Source organism: Cryptomeria japonica, chromosome 3 (assembly GCF_030272615.1).
Source record: "Cryptomeria japonica chromosome 3, Sugi_1.0, whole genome shotgun sequence".
NCBI lineage: Eukaryota > Viridiplantae > Streptophyta > Pinopsida > Cupressales > Cupressaceae > Cryptomeria > Cryptomeria japonica.
In genome coordinates this window covers 5088543-5107100 of record NC_081407.1, presented here as the reverse complement: position 1 = coordinate 5107100, position 18558 = coordinate 5088543, and the positions used below count along the sequence as shown (strand labels likewise).

At 37.6% G+C, this 18558-nt stretch overlaps 1 protein-coding gene across 1 annotated transcript in view; it reads right to left on the bottom strand.

Moving 5' to 3' along the window:
- LOC131051138 (uncharacterized) overlaps positions 1-17975 on the bottom strand; it is a 238615-nt gene extending 220640 nt beyond the window's left edge. The window contains exons 1-2 of the mRNA XM_057985520.2: positions 17423-17975; positions 17276-17326 (exon numbers count right to left, since the gene is read on the bottom strand). Coding sequence (XP_057841503.2) covers positions 17276-17326; positions 17423-17577 — 206 coding nt within the window. The 5' untranslated portion in view covers positions 17578-17975. The remainder of the gene's footprint in view (positions 1-17275; positions 17327-17422) is intronic.
- Positions 17976-18558: the final 583 nt, after the last annotated feature.

Below are 18558 nucleotides of genomic sequence, written 5' to 3'. Positions count from 1 at the left end.
ACTTGATCTCCAATTGCGCTTAGTTGATCTCTTAATTCTGAAATTTTCATGAAGTAGGTGATGACTGAATCTCCTTTTGCCATCTTCACTTGGTGGAGTTGTTGTCTCAAGGCAAGAGCCCTACTTACGTTGTTAATCTCATATAAACCCTCCAAGGTCTTGAACATATCTCTTGCAGTTGTCATCTTGGAGATGAGAGGCACCAAGTGATCCCTCACGAAGTCGATTAATATCTTCTTTGCTTTGATGACATTCTTCTTGAATTGCAGTTTCTCCTCATGATCTTCAGGTTGGGATAAATCGTTTTCCTCTATGAATTGAAGAAGATCATTTTCTTCAAGTGCAATGAGCACTCTAAACTTCCATGAGGTGAAGTTAGATGCGCCTTCAAGCCTATCTTCGACTTTAAGACCGTTCACCATTTTCGAGACTTAGAGATATTGCTCGACGGAGAGAGAGAGAGAGGAGAGAATACTTAGAAGTTGTATAGAATCTGATCACGATCTTCTTTCACCGTGGCTCTGATACCATGTTAAATTTAAAGATCAGATTTAACAGACAGTAAGTTAAAAACAAATACTCAGATTTTACCCTGGGAAAACCTTCCTCTTGAAGGTGAAAAACCTAGCGAAGAAATTCTTTTATATATATTGATAGACAATATGTTGTTACAATGAATCTGCTTCACTCTTTGAAGCTATATGATGATCTAGATTCTCCTAGATTGCTGCATATAATTCACAGTGTTGTATTAAAGCCGATAGATGATCTATCTAGATCAATATCAATATCGGTTTATATGTCTTAAGGATGAGAGCACACTGCTGCACAAGGAATCGATATGAAGGAGTTGAACACGCACTGCTGAAGATTTGTATCGAAACTACTGAAGGATGATGCTCCAATTTGACGAAATTGTCTATCTCCAATTATTGCCTTGAAAGTGAGGAATGAATCGAACCTTATACCCGAACTGAGAGTGCATCCAAGCAACGCGATTATTCCAATAGTCGGCTTCTTGTAAACCATCACGTCTCTTTGTTTATATTAGACATTGGTCATAATATAAAGAATATGTCTTTTAAGGTGGCGGAACATATATTAGTTTATTTTAACAAACCGTTTCATTAAATAAGAAAATCGGGAATGTATAAAAGTCGAACATTAAATGTGTAAGGCCAAGGGCCCTGTTGACGTGTTTTTTATGACTACGTCGAACACAAAATAAAGTTGCCTAACGGTCACTTCACTCTCTCTTGATCAAAGTGCGATTGCATGCTAAGATTGCAAGAAGTTCAAACAATCGATTCCAAGGTTCCTTTATGCTAGGGACGTGACTCAGTTGGCTGATGTGATTGCTGGTAATCCAAGGGGCCTTACGTTTGCATCATTCTTTCACTTCTTTGTTGTGGTTAAAACTCCATCATCAAATATGGCAATTCAACAATGTTGCTGCTTCGAATGGACTAAAATGAACTGAAAGTAAAAGGGAAAGGGTTTAGAAGGATCCAAATCTTCTCCTAAGGGCAGTGATAACAATGAATAGTGCTCTGGTGGACAAATTCCAAATAAACCAAGCTCTGCTTCGCCAAGATCAACTACAACTCCGCAAGAACCGGTGCAATCTTCTGGAGATGCTAGAGGATTTTCAAATCGAAAAAGTACATTTGAATACCCAAAAATGACGCAATCCAAACAACTATCCACAATCGAACTTAACGCAAATTTAGGGGGCTCAAACTAACCTTACACTGCAACTTACAATCAGCAAGATGCAAAAAGTATGAACCATGGAAATTCATCAGACACCATTACATTCTCCATTGAAATCAAAGCACTTTACTATTTCTAATCTAAGTGAGGAAGGTGAAACCATGCAAGCTTTGAAAAAATAATTTAAGTGGACACCATCAGAGAACAATGTTTCACAGTTATTATCTCAAAACTTATCACAACAATTTCATACAAGTCTCCCTCCTTTACATGTGAGGGGGGTCACCCCTTTATATAGGCCTCGGGCCATGATTACATGCAAAACCCTAATTAGGATTTCCTCCTAGAAGATTCCCCACTCAAGATGCAACAAGGTGGGAATCAGCAATAAATACCCCATAAAGCCCATATACAATTAATTACAATCTTTCCAAAAATGGCACCCATAAAGCATTAATTAACCATTACATTCAAAAAGTGCCCAATATGCAATGAATGTACCCTCATGCAAAAATTGCCCATGATGCCATAAATGCACCATCATCTCCTAAACGTGACGGTTGCATGCAGAAGGAATCTGCCATAATGCCATAAATGTGACGGCTGCATGCAAAGAGATGCTTCATTAATTTAGTGTACGTTGACTCGGCTGCCACTTGGCGAGAAAACCTTGGAGAGAGAAAACTTAAGGAGAGAAGAATTTGATCCATGAAGAATTTTCTTGAAGTTTCTTGAACTTTCCTTGCTCTGGAGGAGTTTTTTAATGATTTTCCACCATCTCCTAAACGTGACGGTTGCATGCAGAAGGAATCTGCCATAATGCCATAAATGTGACGGCTGCATGCAAAGAGATGCTTCATTAATTTAGTGTACGTTGACTCGGCTGCCACTTGGCGAGAAAACCTTGGAGAGAGAAAACTTAAGGAGAGAAGAATTTGATCCATGAATAATTTTCTTGAAGTTTCTTGAACTTTCCTTGCTCTGGAGGAGTTTTTTAATGATTTTCCACCATCTCCTATTTTTTAGGAATTTTCCACAAATTGGGGTTTCAAGTCTAGGAGGGAGAGAATTCTCCTACGAATCCAAATCTGTGAAAATTTTGAAATTTGGATGTGATTTGATGCCCAATAATGGATTTTACAAAAGTTTTCTCGAGGGGAAATTTCTTATTCAATTCAACCCTGATTCCTTCCTTGCCTTAGAAATTGTTTTTTTTTAGCTTCAATTCATCCCGACGTGGAATTCATGTTGTGAAGGAATTCTCCTTTGGAAAGAAATTTGTTCCTTACCCTCAGGAAGGAAATTCTTCATGCCTTAGCCAATTTTCATGGTTTCCAAGAACTATGTCCTAAAGGAAGAAATTTCAAACATTTAGTCAATTTTTCACCTTTCCTGGAATTCTATCCTGAAGGAAGGAATTTCCGACACTTAGCCAAATTTTCACCTTTCCTGAAATTTCTTCTTCTTGGGCGCAATTCTTCCCTGAGGAAGGAATTTTTGTGCTCTTTGAATTCATCATGTTTGCAGGGAGCTTTTCGACCAATTTTCACATCTTATTTTTAGGATTTCCTAAAATTTAGGACCTGGGTCCAAGAGAGAGAATTCTCCCACGAGTCCAAATCTGCAAAAAAAATCAGATTCTGATAAGATTTGGTGTCTAAAAATGGAAATTAAAAAAAAAATTCTCGAGGGGATTTCTGCTTTTCATTCTTCTTTGACCCTTGGATTTTCATGCCTTAGACAAATTTTCAATTTTCAAGCTTAAGCATGGAATTCACCATGTCTTGGAATTTGATCATTTTCCATGCCTCCAAGCACCCCTCAATTTGGCGCTTTCCATTAGTCTAGGGCGCTATTTCCATGTGCAGAGGAATTCATCAACTTTTGATTTCTCCATGACCCCTCTCTTTGGTGCCCAGTTGAGTGTTTGGGCGGAATTTCACTGTGGAGGAGGAATTTCATCTTTTCATGCTTCTCCTTGATACCTTGACTTGGGCACCTGCCTTTGAACTTGGGCAATGATTTTGCATTGGTAAGGAATTTTGTGATTTTGAAGCTTCCATGACCATCAAGTTTTGGGGCCCTGGTACCTTCCTTAGGCGCAATTCTCCCTAAGGCAAGGAATTCTTAACTTCAACATTTTTCCATGCATCATCCACTTTGGCGCCCTTCCATGTCTTAGGGCAGAATTTCGCTAGGAAGAAGGAATTTCATCACATTGAAGGTTTTCCAAGTTAACACCTCTTTGGCGCCTTCATCATGACTTGGGCGCTAATCTCCTTTAGGCGTGGAATTCTAAACTTTCTCCATTCTCCTTGAGCACTCCACTTTGGCGCCCTCCCTTGGAGTAGGGCGGAATTTTCACTAAGTGGTGGAATTCACAATTTTCCATGCTTTCCATGTCAACTTCACTTTGGCGACCTTGGTGAAGTATGGACGCTAAAACCACCTAGGCAAGGATTTTCACATTCTCCATGGACTCCTTTGTTTGGCACCCTTGGCCAAACTTGGGCGCTGAATTGACTTGGGGAAGGATTTTCATGATTTTTCCTCGTTCTCTTCATCAAGATATATATGAAATTTAACATTTAAGTATAAGAATTCTTATACTTTAAGTTATATTTCATATATATTGTCAGGATGTTTGAGAGTGGTTTCAGGTCCCTAGGAATCATAATGCAAATTCTAGATTTTGGAAGATCTTTCAAATTTTCAGACTTAGTCAAATTTCAGGCCATTTTCGGATCAAGATGACATTGGTGGATTGATGTGAATTTCCAAACTTGGCTGATTTTGCATGCTTTCCTCTTCTAGAATAGGAGTTCCAAACTTAACCATTTTTTTTATCCAACTTGTCTGCCTTCTGACTCTTCCGGATTTAGAAATGATCTTCAGGAACGTTCAGTCTTCAGCGTCTTCAGGGATGAACCTGCCAAAATAGATTTTCCCAAATGGTAAGTGTTTCAAAATGTTAGGGTTTGGACAAAATAGGTTAGGAAAGCACTTACTAAAAATAGAAACTTACTAAAATTAGAAATTACTAAAAAATAGTAAGTTTGATTTTTGGCAAAATGACAAAATTCTGGGGCTCAATAAAATCCCTAAAAATAGGAACTTTCTAAAAATAGAAAGTTGCTCCGTTTTCGCTCAAATTTTACTGGGAGGTTCCTTGAGGGATTCTGATTCCAGCGATATGTTCAGTTTTTCCAAAACCCCTAAAATCTAGGACCAAAGGCAAAAACCCTAAAATTGATAAAACAAGCCCTAGACTTCATCAAATTCACTCAAATGAAAGGCAGACTTAATCAATTCAATCCCCCAAACACCTGCAAACCAAAGAGACTGACGAGACTGTTGTGAAAAGACCAAAAAAACCAAAACAAAAGACCAAGAGGGCCTAAAAAGTAGGGGGTCCCCATCTGGAATGGGGCGAGGTGTGAAAACGTCACAACAGACCCTTCACACATTTGATGGCAAAGTCGGGTTTTGAGGATCTGACCGAAGCTATCCATCAACAATAACACCATATATATCCTAGGATAATCTTTTCCAGAAAAACCTAGCAAGAGAACCAAAGCCACTCACTATATTAACACAAAGTGTCATTACAAATACAACATGATTTATTTGCCCTGAAGATGTACTATCCTAACTCTAAAGGAATTCCAACAACTCCTCCTTATCACCAAAACTAGCTTCACACCTCACTAATCACCCTTTCATGAATAACACAAACCATCATCCCAAGAACTTTAGAAAAAGGCAAAAGAGCAACAAGAAAAATTAGCATGGTTTTGTTATGTCCCAGCCCATTTCTATATTTCTCATTGGGAAAGGTAGTGTCAAGGAATTGTTTTTTTCTAATGGAGTACTTTATATCATCTACAAAGAACTTTTAGCTACCCAATACAAGAGCACAAGTCTTAAATCTGAAACCTCTCCAGCTAAGAGCTAAAGATTGAAGGGTATCCATTCCACCAAATTTGTGCTAGGCATGATCCCAGCCTCATCCCTTATGATGTCAGGGCCTTGCACTCAACAAGACTTGATCACTAGTGGGTTCATTCAAGACCATTCAACTTTACCAATTGGTCAAGTGCCCATTGACTCTAGAGAAATATTTCTAATAAAGAGATCCTAATTTATTAATTGTTTGGGTGAACTTGGTGGAGCATCTTTATGAAACTAAAAATAACTGTGTAAGAACGTGTAAGAGGGATTTATGATGATGAAAATTGGGGGCCGCTATTGTAAGGAGGAATTTGGACCAGAATAGTAATTGCTAATCTTTTGGCAATAACAACTCAGTGGGAGTGTTGGATTTGAGTAGCCAAATTGGCTATAAATTGAGTACTAAGGATCTTATTATCATCTACTGCTTCTCTCATTATTTCTTTATTAGTTGGAAATTGTGTTCGTCTATTGATTCAAGGACAAAAATACTAGGTCCATAAATTGGAGGACAAAAGCCCTTTGGTTTCTTGTGGGCAGTCTTATCTATGGATTGCATTTGTGATGAATGCGTTTTGTTTTCTTTATCGGCAAGGATTTTGTAGATTCAGGCAACAATATACATCACATTTGATTCATCTTTTAACAAAATATTTGTGTAGTTTATCTTTAAATAATGTATTCCAGCATAGTTCATTAATAAGATTTAGCTCCAAAGTGTTCAAAAGATTAACAATGTTTATGCAGTTTATTTGCCCTATCTTTTTGGTATCATTGTTTAATAAAATAAAATATTAAAAAATAGTATTTGAAGACCGTATGCTCTCACCTCACCCTCAAGGATCTTAGACCAATTTACTCTAAAGGACATTAAAAGTCATCACCATCATCACCAAAATATTTAAGCAGAGCATCAAATAATGAACTCAAGTGACTAAAAAAATGACTTTTGAAGCAAAATATCTGTATCTGTATCTGTACAATATACATATATATAGATAACAACCGTTTTGCTACAATGTAGTTAATTGCACTCTGCAATAAAATATAATTTAAGAAAAGGCCATAAATTGCATAGCATATTATCTTGAACATGCTACAGTTGCATTAATCATGGTCTACAATTTTTCAAATCATGCTACATAAACCTTGATTAACTCTTACATGTTGGAGTGATCAACCTCCTGGGAGCACAAACAGCTATAAACCTTCACACGAGAAATAATATTTCACTAGAAGAAATGATGATATTGAGATGTCTAACAATGTACAAGAGCCTTGCTTAAATAGGCAAAAGCTAGTATGCAAACACCAATGAGGTGCGAGGGTAGGTAGGGAGTAGGTATAACCAACTACCCAAGTACAAATACATATGCACTTAGGAAAGATCAATTTATGACAGCTAATACCTAAGTGAAACTTAAGTTTATGAGTAAATAATAATTTACTCCATCATTACAAACAAAACCTACAATTTGCCTAGATATCACAAGAAAAACCTTATTAATCCTTCTAAATAATAAAACATTTAAACAAAGCCTATAAATTGCAGAGTAGTTTGTCATAAACAAAATAAGTTTAGCATATTAGGGATTATACTTCGCCTAAATATTATAAAGAAAACCCTATTAACCCTTGTCAACAAAATCAAAATTAAGCAAAGGCACTAAATTGCATAGTCTTTTTATCCTGAATGCATGACAGTCTAAAGATCTTAGTTTTTCAGTTAGACATAATATCAACTTATGGATACAACTAAGTTTTGTTTTAAATTTTAACAACCATTTTGCTACGATCTAGTTAATTGCACTCTGCAATAAAATAAAATGCAAGAAAAGGCCATAAATTGCATAGCATGTTATCTTGAACATGCTACAGTTGCATTCATCGTGGTCTGCAATTTTTCAAATTATGCTACATAAACCTTGATTAACCATCACAAACAACAAAATAAGCATATAAATTAAATGGGATTTTTTTCCTAATCATGCTACAATCTAGTCTAGTATAGTCTATAATTTGCCCAGTTATTGTAGACAAACCCCTATTAACCCTTGTAATTAACAAAATATCTAAGCATGGGCTATACATTGCCCAGTATATTTGCCCTGAACATGCTATCATTAATTCCATGATAGAAACAACTCTTACTAACCCATGCAAATTAAAATTTATATTTAAGAATACACTTAAAATTGCACAGTATTTTATCCTAAGTTTGACAGTATCCAGCCTAGGTCTGCAATTTTCTTGTTTATCAGAAATAAAAACGAATCTTCTTGTATATAACAAAACAGGTGAAAGCGGGCTGTAATTTATATGACATTATAGATCTTAACATGCTACAATCTAATCTACCATGGTCTCAATTTTCCCAGCTAGCAGAAATGAACCCCAATAAATCCTTATAAATAACAAAATTCTGAAGCAAAAAATCCAAATCACAGGGTATTTTTTCCTAAACATGCAACAAGCTAGGCCATCGTGATTTAAAATTTGGTTAATTATCATATATAAACTCCTATCGTCTGATTTAAATAGTAACTTGTTCTTACAAGGCTAAAAATTGCACATTGTTTTTGTCCTAAGCATACTACAATCTAATTTATCACATTCTACAATTTTACTCATTGTTGTAGATAATCCATTGTTAATATCAATATGTGAATACCTATGGCTATAAATTGCATGCCATTTGTTTCCTAATCATGCCACAATCTAATCCATTACAATTGGCAACTTTTTTTTATATTGATATTCATGTACAAATATTCTGCTCATACGAGCATCAATATGAGACCCAATACATGCTCTTCCAAGCACAACAATAAGACTAATATCAGCTCCTTTTGAACAACCACACTAGAAACCACCTCTGGAAGACCAAGGGTCACAACTTAGAAATCCACTTATTTAAACATCACCTCAACACTAGAAGCCAACTATAGAAGAGCAAGAGTCACGACTAAGATTTCCATATTAGATATCCCTTTGGGATTTAGACATGGTCTCCACTATGAGAACCCAACACTTTAACCAATTAAGCTCAACCTCTTGGACACAATTTGCAACTTTCCAAAAGTCTTATAAAAAATAAAATATTTGAGGAAAGGCTTGTTGTGACCTTTTTCACACATCGCCCCATTGCAAATGGGGACCCTCTCTTTTTCATGCTTTCTAGGGTTTTTGTTAGTATCCTATGGCCTTTCGCTCTGATTTCACCAAGCCTCGCTCAGTTTTGAACATTTCAGGTCCTAAGATTAGAAGTTAGCTTTTTTTTGCAAAACAAGTGATTCTAGAGTCAGGACACCTCCAAAGCGCTTAGAGAGGCCAAAGGACGAAGCTCGCAATCGATCTAGATGAATTTGGACAACTTTCTATTTTTAGAAAGTTTGCTTTTTTGCTTTTTCCTATTTTTTAGGAAGTTTCGTTTTTGGCATTTCTGGCCCAATCCCTGGTATGGCTTTTTTTAGAAAGTTTTCTTTCTATTTTTAGAAATTCTGCTTTTTTGCTTTTTCGGAATGGGTACTTAGGGTTTACACTGCTGCCACTGACATGCCTCGATCGGGATCCAAAAATTCCAAGTTTTAACCCAAAAAGCCAAATCCCTACATTTTAGGGGGCGTGATGCCTCAGATGATCCACCTAGGCATGGATTTCAAATTTCAAGTTAATCCAGTTAAATTTGATTAAGCTGTGAAATTTTGAATTTTTTAAGAATTTTTCTAAGTCTGGCTAACAAAGGTTTCAAGGTATGGTTGCAGGTTCACATGATGCGAGAGGCCATGAAGAGAAGACCCATCAAAGTCCGCCATGTGTGTATGGGGTGCATATTGGAAGAGGCCATGATGGCCAACACTCTAAAGTCCACCATTGTCTTGGAGAAGCCTTTGGTGCCACCTCCAAAACTCCACCTAGGCTGTATGGTATCCTCAAAAGTCCGCTCAAACATGCCAAGTGGTGGGAGCTTTGCCTAAAGTCCACCCTAGGAGGTGCCTCCAAAACTCCACTCTACCTTAGCACCTTGGTGGCCAGCACTTCAAACTCCACCATGAAGGAGGACCCTTCAAACTCCGCCCAAAGGGTGTAATCAAAGTCTGCCATGAAGGGGGACCCTCAAAACTCCGCCCTAGGATAGCATGGGGAGATGTAACCAAAGTCCGCCTTAAGGAGGTAGTAAAACTCCGCCAAAGGTCTTCAAAAGATGGAGATGTCTTAGAAGTCCTCTCTAGGAAGTCATGGGGAGATGTCTCCAAAGTTCACCATGCCTTGAGCCCCCTCCAAAGTCCGCCTTGTGAGTGGGACCCTTCAAACTCCGCCCAAGGTCTTCAAATGGTGGAGAAGCCACCAAAGTCTGCCCAAGAGAAGCCTTCAAGGAAGTCCGCCATGCAACTTGAGGGAGCCCATGTTGAGAGATGTATTCCAAACTCCGCCCTAGGCCATGTGAGATAGCTAGTCTAAACTCCGGCCTAGGAGATGTTCAAAAAAAGTCCGCCCTTGGTGTCCTTCAAACTCCGCCCAAGGTGCTCAGTATGATGTTGAAGAGAGCTCTAAACTCTGCCCTATGAAGGTTGTAAGAGAAGGGTCAAGAAAGTCCACCATGCATGTTGGAAAGGCCACGAAGAGAGGCCATAGAAGTCCGCCATACCTTGGAGAAGCAATAGAAGTCCACCAAAATTCGAAGAGGATAAAGACAACCCATTAAAAGTCCACCTTTACATGAAAAGTCAAACGAAATCAACATGATGTCACAAAACTCCTCCAAGATTTCGAACTCAAAAACCAAAATAGAAAGTTTTTTTTTAAAAGGGAGAATATTGGAAAATTGGTAAGGATTTCGAGCCTAAGACCAAAATGGAAAGTTTTCAAATGGAATGTTTGAGGATTAGTAGATATTTTCGAACCTGAAACCAAAACAGAAAGTTTTCATTGGAAGATTAGTAAATACTTCAACTTATAAATCAAATTGGAAACTTTGGAAGATATTTTCTTCAGACTTGGAAACATGGCAACACTTTCCAAAAAAGAGTGAAAATGAAATTAGAAGTATGAGTTGGAAGATTTTTTGAAGGTATCCAATTGAAGGGTTAATTTTATTTACAAATACTTAACTACAATCTTCATTTCTACACCAACAAGTTCGAAGTTACCAAGGAAAGCTCAGTAAATTATTTCAGTTCGAAGATCATCTAGAGAAAGTTTTTGACATTGCTGGAAGTTGGATAAGCTTTTGACCAAAGTTTCGCAGATTCTTGGAGAAAGGCAACCAGGACAAGGAATGATTATTTAATATTGACTGAATTTTCTGAGTGTTCTTGAGAGAATTTCCAGTCCTACTTCTACTCATTCAAAGGTGAAACCAGTTCATGATGCAGATTTATGGATTTTTTCTGAATATTTTCCAGAATTTGAGAAATATTTTTCGAAATTTTGGGAAAGAAAATCATTTTTTTGGTTAAGTATGAAAAAATTTTAAAGTTTTAACACTTGGTGGTAACCACAACCAGCCTTAAGATTGAGGGTTTTTGAGGTGAAAATTCAATTTTTATGGCTAAGTATGAGAATGAAAATGGAAAATTTTCCAACACTTAGCCATTTCACAGCCTCGTTATTTTTTTTGAAATTTTGCAAAATATTTTCTAACTTTAAATTTTCATTTTTTTGTCTGCATGTCCTAAACACTATGAAGTTCCAGGTGGACAAAGATGCCCCTCCTGAGTCAAGGATGACCTCAAAATGGAAGAATATTGGCAACACCAACCTTGGACACATCAATCTAAGAGAGTTTAAGAAACGCATGTTTGGTCTGGACAACCTTGTGCCTACCACTACGGCACAGAAGATGATGAGGAATGGTATTGTACATGCTGCAGGTTTTCTCCCCACCATGCAGTGCACTGAGTTAGTAGTTGAGTGTGCACGGCACTACAACCCCGACAGCAAGGACATTGTCACACCAAATGGAAGAGTGTTGGCGAATGTCAGCGAGGAGGCCATCAAGGAGGCTTTCAGAATCCCGAAATATCACAACACAGTATATGTCACTAAGGACGAGGCTGATGGCATGTATCAGAATCACTTGGAGGAGTACGATGCCATCGTTAATCATTCCTGGCTGGACAAGCCAAGGAAGGGAGCCTCCAAACTTCAAAGGAAGAGCCTAGTAAAGGCATACTTCAAAGAGGACATCGGGGATATGATCGTGCTACTGAATAGAATAATGGGGAACCTTCAAGGTGCTCCATTCAAACCCTCGATGTATTATTTCATTAACGAAATAATAAATGGGGTAAAAATGATAAACTAGGCTTATATGATAAGTGACAATCTAGATACCCAGCTGAGGAACCTTGAAGCAAATAAAACCTTCTTCATGAGTTCATACCTATTCTACTCTTTAGCAAGGAGTTACAGATACAGGGGCCTCACCTGCAGAGGGGAAGTAGGGACCAAGGAAAACCAATTTCTAGTCTACGACTGCTATCCTCAGCTTCACATGGAGGAGAAATTTCATTTCAAGAGAGTGAATGATACCTTTCTCATGTACATCACTCGGACACTTCAGGGTGGGCTGCACCAGAGACTCTCTCGAGAATCCATGGACTTCATCAGTAGGTTCAGATACTGGTATATTCAATACCCGAAATTCACTTATATCAAGATTCAAGGATTCACAGGATCTCCTTACAAACTCCCCGCCTACCCTACCAATCGAGTGGTGTTGCTCGAAGTTGTAAGACAATTAGAAGGGTATATGGCAATTCAGAGAGATAAGCAGAAAAAGGTGGGGACCTCTTCTCTCACAATCGAGAACGGGCTGAAGACATGTCCATCATCACAGGCTGTTGCAACGGCTGAGAAGGAATTGGCTCGGTATCCCTTCTACCAGTACAAGGCAAGAAATAACTTCGACCCGTTCCACAACATAAGAAGAGTCGAAGGGATGACCTTTGAGCATAGAATAGATCTGGAAGATTATTGGGCTAACGCAGCCGATAGCTTCGAGATCAGGAAAAGATTTTGGTAAAGGATTCCTTTAAGCATGGTCAGGGCAACAGAAGTGTTCAAAGTAGCTAATCAGGTGAAGGACAGCCTTGAGCTTCAGCAACCAGGTTTCAATAAGGTGAAGGATGAACCATTGGCCTTGATAGATTGGACAGAAGGAGAGAAGTCAGACCTGGCCGACCTCATGAGGACGGTGGTTGAGTATTCCAAATCGTGGACCTCAGAAAGGACGAAACCATTAAAGGCTAATGGTGTCACCTTGACCTATGATTTGATGGGAGTAGATGACTCCCTACCTTCCAACCCATGTGCCTCTGCAAGCAACGCTCGGAATCCGGAAAGTGTTGGATCCCGAAAGAGGAAAGAACTAGTTGGAAGCCTGGGGAAGGTCGTTGGGAAGAAGATCATAGGAGAAAGACGAGAGTCTAGTGGAGGTCAATCCATTCTAAGTGCTGCATCTGTCGTACCTGATCAAAATGCCATCGAAGAGCAGGAGATGGAGGTGTATATGGCTGATGAGGGAGCAAGAGTGCCTTCTCCTTCAGTCGAAGAAGTATTGGAAACATTTATCCAAAATCCAAGCAGAGGGCAAGATGCAGCTGTAGAAGTTGAAATGCCTAATCCACCATTAGTCTTTTTGGATGGTATAAATACTGAACCAGAGAAGGCGGATGACGGGTTTGATAAGAATGCCATTGAGCAATCGACCGTCCCTGATTGGCTAAGAGAGAAGATAAGGGCAAAGGTCCCCAAGGCAGCCCATTCCGAAGAAATCACCACAACCTTTCTGGAAAAGGTGAATGAGCCAGTCGTGATCAAACCACCCAAGCCGGCTAGGAAGTTCTCCTTGATCCAGAGAGACAGTGCAGGCTTCAGAACAGTCTAGATAGCGGTACCCAAGGAAGGGAAAACTAGAGGCAATGTTGCCCTTGAGGATTACAAGATCACTACCATAGAACTGGGCAAGCCTACCCAGGAGCAAGAGGTCCAGTACTTCGATGATTCTTGTAACGTCCTCAAGACTAGTTTAGCCCAAGAGAGAGAACAAAGGAAGAAGGTTGAAGAAGAAAACAAGCAGTGGAAGAAATATGTTCTGCACCTTACTAGGCCACTCAACTGTGAGGTCCCCATCACCCCTCCACAGCCTCTTCAATAGGAATCAATGAAGGAATATGAGGACATGAAGGGTACATTCGCGCAGGCCAAAGAATGGATTTCAGATGTTTCAGTACGAGCTGATACAATGGTAGAAAATCTAGTGTCAGCTCATGAATCTGCTACTTCATTGATCAGCTGTATCCAGGACTTGGCCATAAATTGGGAGGATATCGGTGAGATTCAGGATGAGATACTTCCACATCTAAGAATAATCTGAGGCTTGTCAAAGAAAAGTCTGGTGGATACAGGCGTCATACAGGCTAGGGACAGGTACGACTTCAGTGCCTGGTATTATGCACTAGTCACTCGGATCAAGGTTTTGAAAAGATCCGAGGCTAAGTGTTGTGAGACAGAGGAGAGCATTAAAGACATTTTGAGTAAGGTGTTCCATGTAGCATCTAAAATCTGGAAAAAGGAGAGTATAAGGGAGAAGCACCTGCAGGCAGAAAACTTAAGGGCCCTGATCCAGTCCAGCTTCTTCAGAGACTCGAGAATGGTTGACAAAGGCGATCTGTCGAAGATTGCGAACTTTCTCTTCATTGATGAGAATTTTCTGGCTCAAGCAGTCGAGTGGGAGAGCATCCTCGCCACGTGTACCGATGATGTGGGAATCATCAATTTCCAGATTAGCAGCTTGCCAAGTGTCACTCTGGAAGAAGTCAGGCTAATCGTGTCCAGATACGTTGAATCTACCAAAGAGGAAACTGGACATTCTCCTCAGTGAAATTAGCAGCTGCGCCACATGTCCTCTTCTTACTCATTCCAGCTGGTAGAGTTTTAGGAAACCCTAATTAGGGTTTGTAACTTGCAATTTGGGCCCTTCATCACTGTTTGATCTCGGCCGTTCATTTATTTTTGAAAAACTATATAAGGTTACCTCCTCTCATTTGGAGAGTGTGAGGTTTTTTTGATGTATTGTTGCGAAAGGTCATTTCCAGATAATATATTGCATGTGTGCTGCTTTGTAATCACTATTGTTTGAATGATTTGCATGGTTTCAAAATTCCTCAACACTTAGTTAAAGTTAATATAGATTTACTTTCATTGTTGTTAATTCGAATGAAGGATCTGATAAGTATCAGTTGATTGTGCATCTTCGCTCATACTTTTGGTAAATGGATGATTTCCATTCTACCGTGCAAAGTTAGTCTGAGCTTATCCCATGTGCATCCCGATATCTCGATCATAAGCACAACCCACTGAAGATTGCACCGGCTTTGTGTAGTTGTCCCTAGTGTGGCGAAGCAGAGTTTGGTTTCTCGAGAGCACCCAATTGACACCGTCTCTGGAATTCGTAGGAGTAGATTAGCCTTCCTAAACCCTATCCCTTTCTCCTTTCTTTTGAAAGTCTAAATCCCCGAAAATCCCAAAAAAAGAGAAGAGCCTAAAATTGCTAAATCCATCGAAGTCCAGCTATTCAAGATACTTGTCAAACGTAAGTCCCCCTCGAGATTTTCAGCATACACTACCCAAGAAGCTATTCCACTAAAGTCGCTTGTTCGCACATATAGACCTTGGAATCAGTAGTGATTTTTCAGGAGAGGATAGAATACCTTCGGGTATCCTATCCTAATGTTTGGTAGATGATAAAACAGACACCAACAAGGCTATAAATTGTTTTGTATTTCCATCTTAAGCTTGCTACAATGGTCCATCACAGTCTGCAATTCATGTAACTACCCTAAACAAAACCTAATTACCTTCATAAATATATAGTGTATACCATAATAGCAAAATCATTCTAGGAATCAATTGGCAAACCAAAAGATAGAGATTCCTTTAAAAAATAATATTTAATAGGCAAAAAATCAGGTTAGTGTCAGAGTTTAAAATGTAAAAAATCAGTCAAAAAACCATCAAAAATCACCCAAAATAAGCAATTGTAAGGTGAATCATAATTAAATGGGATTAAATTAGCAAAAACTCTTTTGGCACAATTTTTTGGTTAACAAAATCGTTTTCTGCTACAAGTTCTGATTTATAATGATAAATTGCAATTTTTTCCTGATTCCTACAGCTATGTTGTAAACAAACCCCTATTTGATACCCATAAAAATTTAAAAACCTAAAAATTACAGAGAATTTCATCCTAAATATGTTACAATTTCATCCTTTAAGGTCTGCAACTCCCCTAAATCTTGTAAACAAACCCCTGTTAACATTGTAGGTGGCAAAACATTTAGCAATGCAATCTAGACCATCATTCTGTGCAATTTGCCTCATTCTTATAATTAAATCCCCATTATCCCTTGCAATTAACAAAAGACGGAGGCAAAAAAGTGTATATAAATTAGTATATTTGTTCTAAACATGATAAATGTAGTCAATCACAGCCTGGAATTCACTTATTGTATATACTAAACCCTTGCAAATAACAACGTACCCAAGCAAAAGCTATAAAAATGAATGGAAATTCTATCCTATATATGATCTCCAAGCTGGCTAAATATCATAAGTAAACCTCTATTAGCCCTCGAAAATAGTAATATGTTTAAACAACTTATAAATTTCAGAGGATATTTTTCCTGAGCATGCTGCAACCTAGTCTGTTACAGTCTGAAATTCACCTGAATAAGATAAACCCCTACTAACCCCTGTAAATAGGTAAAAGAAAAAGTACCTTTGAATCAAGGTCTCCGCAACTTGCAATTTGTTTAGTTCCTATAAATAAAGCCCTTAAGACCTTGTAAATAGCTTGACATGTAAGCATGTTGCAATCTAGTCCATCATTAGTTGCAATTCACCGAATTCACCTTAAACCACTATTAACCCTTGTAAATAGCTAAGCATATAAGTATCTTGCAATCTAGTCTATCGTCACTTGCAATTTGCCTAATCACGTAATTAAACCCCTATAATCATGTTGCAATGCAGTATATCATAGCTTGCATTTGACGAATTCATATAGCCGCCACAAATAGCCTTCTCTGCCACCAACTGGGCAGCCTTCTGGTTGGTTGCTACTGGCCAATAAAACTTACAGTAAATACGACGGAAGCCAATCCCTCTGACTTACAATTCACCTAATTCGTCTAATCAAATCCCTATTAACCTTGCGAATAACCAAACATTTAAGCGCGTTACAACATACTCCATCGTGACTCATAGTTTGCTTAATATAACTGATAACTGATTGGCACCCAATCAGCCCTTGTAAATAGCTAACCATTTGAGGATGCTGCAACCTACTCTATCGTGGCAATCAATTCACCCAATTGTCCTAGATACAAATCCAACTAATCCTTACAAATAACCTGTGCAGTCTGATCCAGAAGGCTTATGCAAATTGTTATACTGCGATCAAGCTAATCTCAAATCAAAGACAAACATCTTAAGTAAAAAATATTAACTGTACGGTATTGACCACTAAAATTACCACAATCTAGTCCATGGCGGCCGGGTATATGCCTAATATAAATAACTTAAATAGAAACAACAAATGGCTTACACATCAAAAGTATCCTTGCCTCCTGGCTCGTTCCAATTGAGATCCCAATACCTGTAAAGGAAAAACAGAAATAATGTCAATTTTTCAATTAAAAAAAAAAATTAACTGTATAAAACAAAAAATATGCTATTTTTATAGATTTCTTACCCTCTGTTGGTCTCTTTGTTAAGAACTTCGAGAAGATTATCAAGCCCTCCATAACGTAAACCTGTAACGATACCCCCGGGTTTCGAAATCGTGACCTGCACAATTCCATTGTCCAGAATAATGTGGTGGCCTAGATCTTTGAAATGCACGTCCATGCTTTTTTCTACAGATTTGCAATCACTTGGTCACTACCCAAGGAAGGAAAATTCTGAAAACAGAAATTTCCCGGGATGCTGTTTAGTTTGAATGGACTAGAATAGATTATTTTCAATTCGAATTATGTTGAAAGTTAATTATTAAAATTTTGATTTGATACTATCTGTTTTATCTTATTCTCAGTAGCTATAAAGTTTCACTTGTTGCAGCGTGAGAAATTCAACATCATGGCTTATAACTATTTTGCGCATTTTGTTACGGCAATCTAAGGACACCGGTGTGGAAAGGAATATGGCAGAGACTGTGGAGAAACTGACGGGTGAGGACATTGGGTTGTATTGAAGAAAATATCTCCAACCCCGTTTAACAGTCTGTTCTATAAATTTGTTTCTGCATGGTAAACGAAACTAAAACTTTTTATAAATATATTCTATTTAACTTTAATTTGCATATATTCCACTTTGCATTAATAAAGATAAAAACAGTATAATATTAAAAAATAAAAATAAGATAATAAAGAGGTACTTACAAGACTCTTAACAAAACCTAACAAAACCTCTAAAAAAAATCAATTCAATATTTAGTATAACATTTTTTAATTAATATGTTGAAATTAAACATTTCTTATAACTCTTTTTATTAGTACTTGCTAGGCAATACTATTGTAATGAAAATTCATTTGTTGTGCTTATATGGTTATAAAAAAAAAATATTTAGACCAATAAGCAATTATTTTTCTTTCTTTAAAATTTTTTAATTTAATTTATAGTATAGATGCACATTTGTTAACATTATAATTTATAAAAATTATTTTTGTTGGTAAATAGTTTTTTAATTATAATTCAATTATTATAATAATATCATCATAAGATTAATATCAATATTTACATTATATTGTTAAATAATAAATATATTAATAATTATATTTAATTAAAAAATTATTATTAATTATTATAAATATTAAAATAATATGATAATTA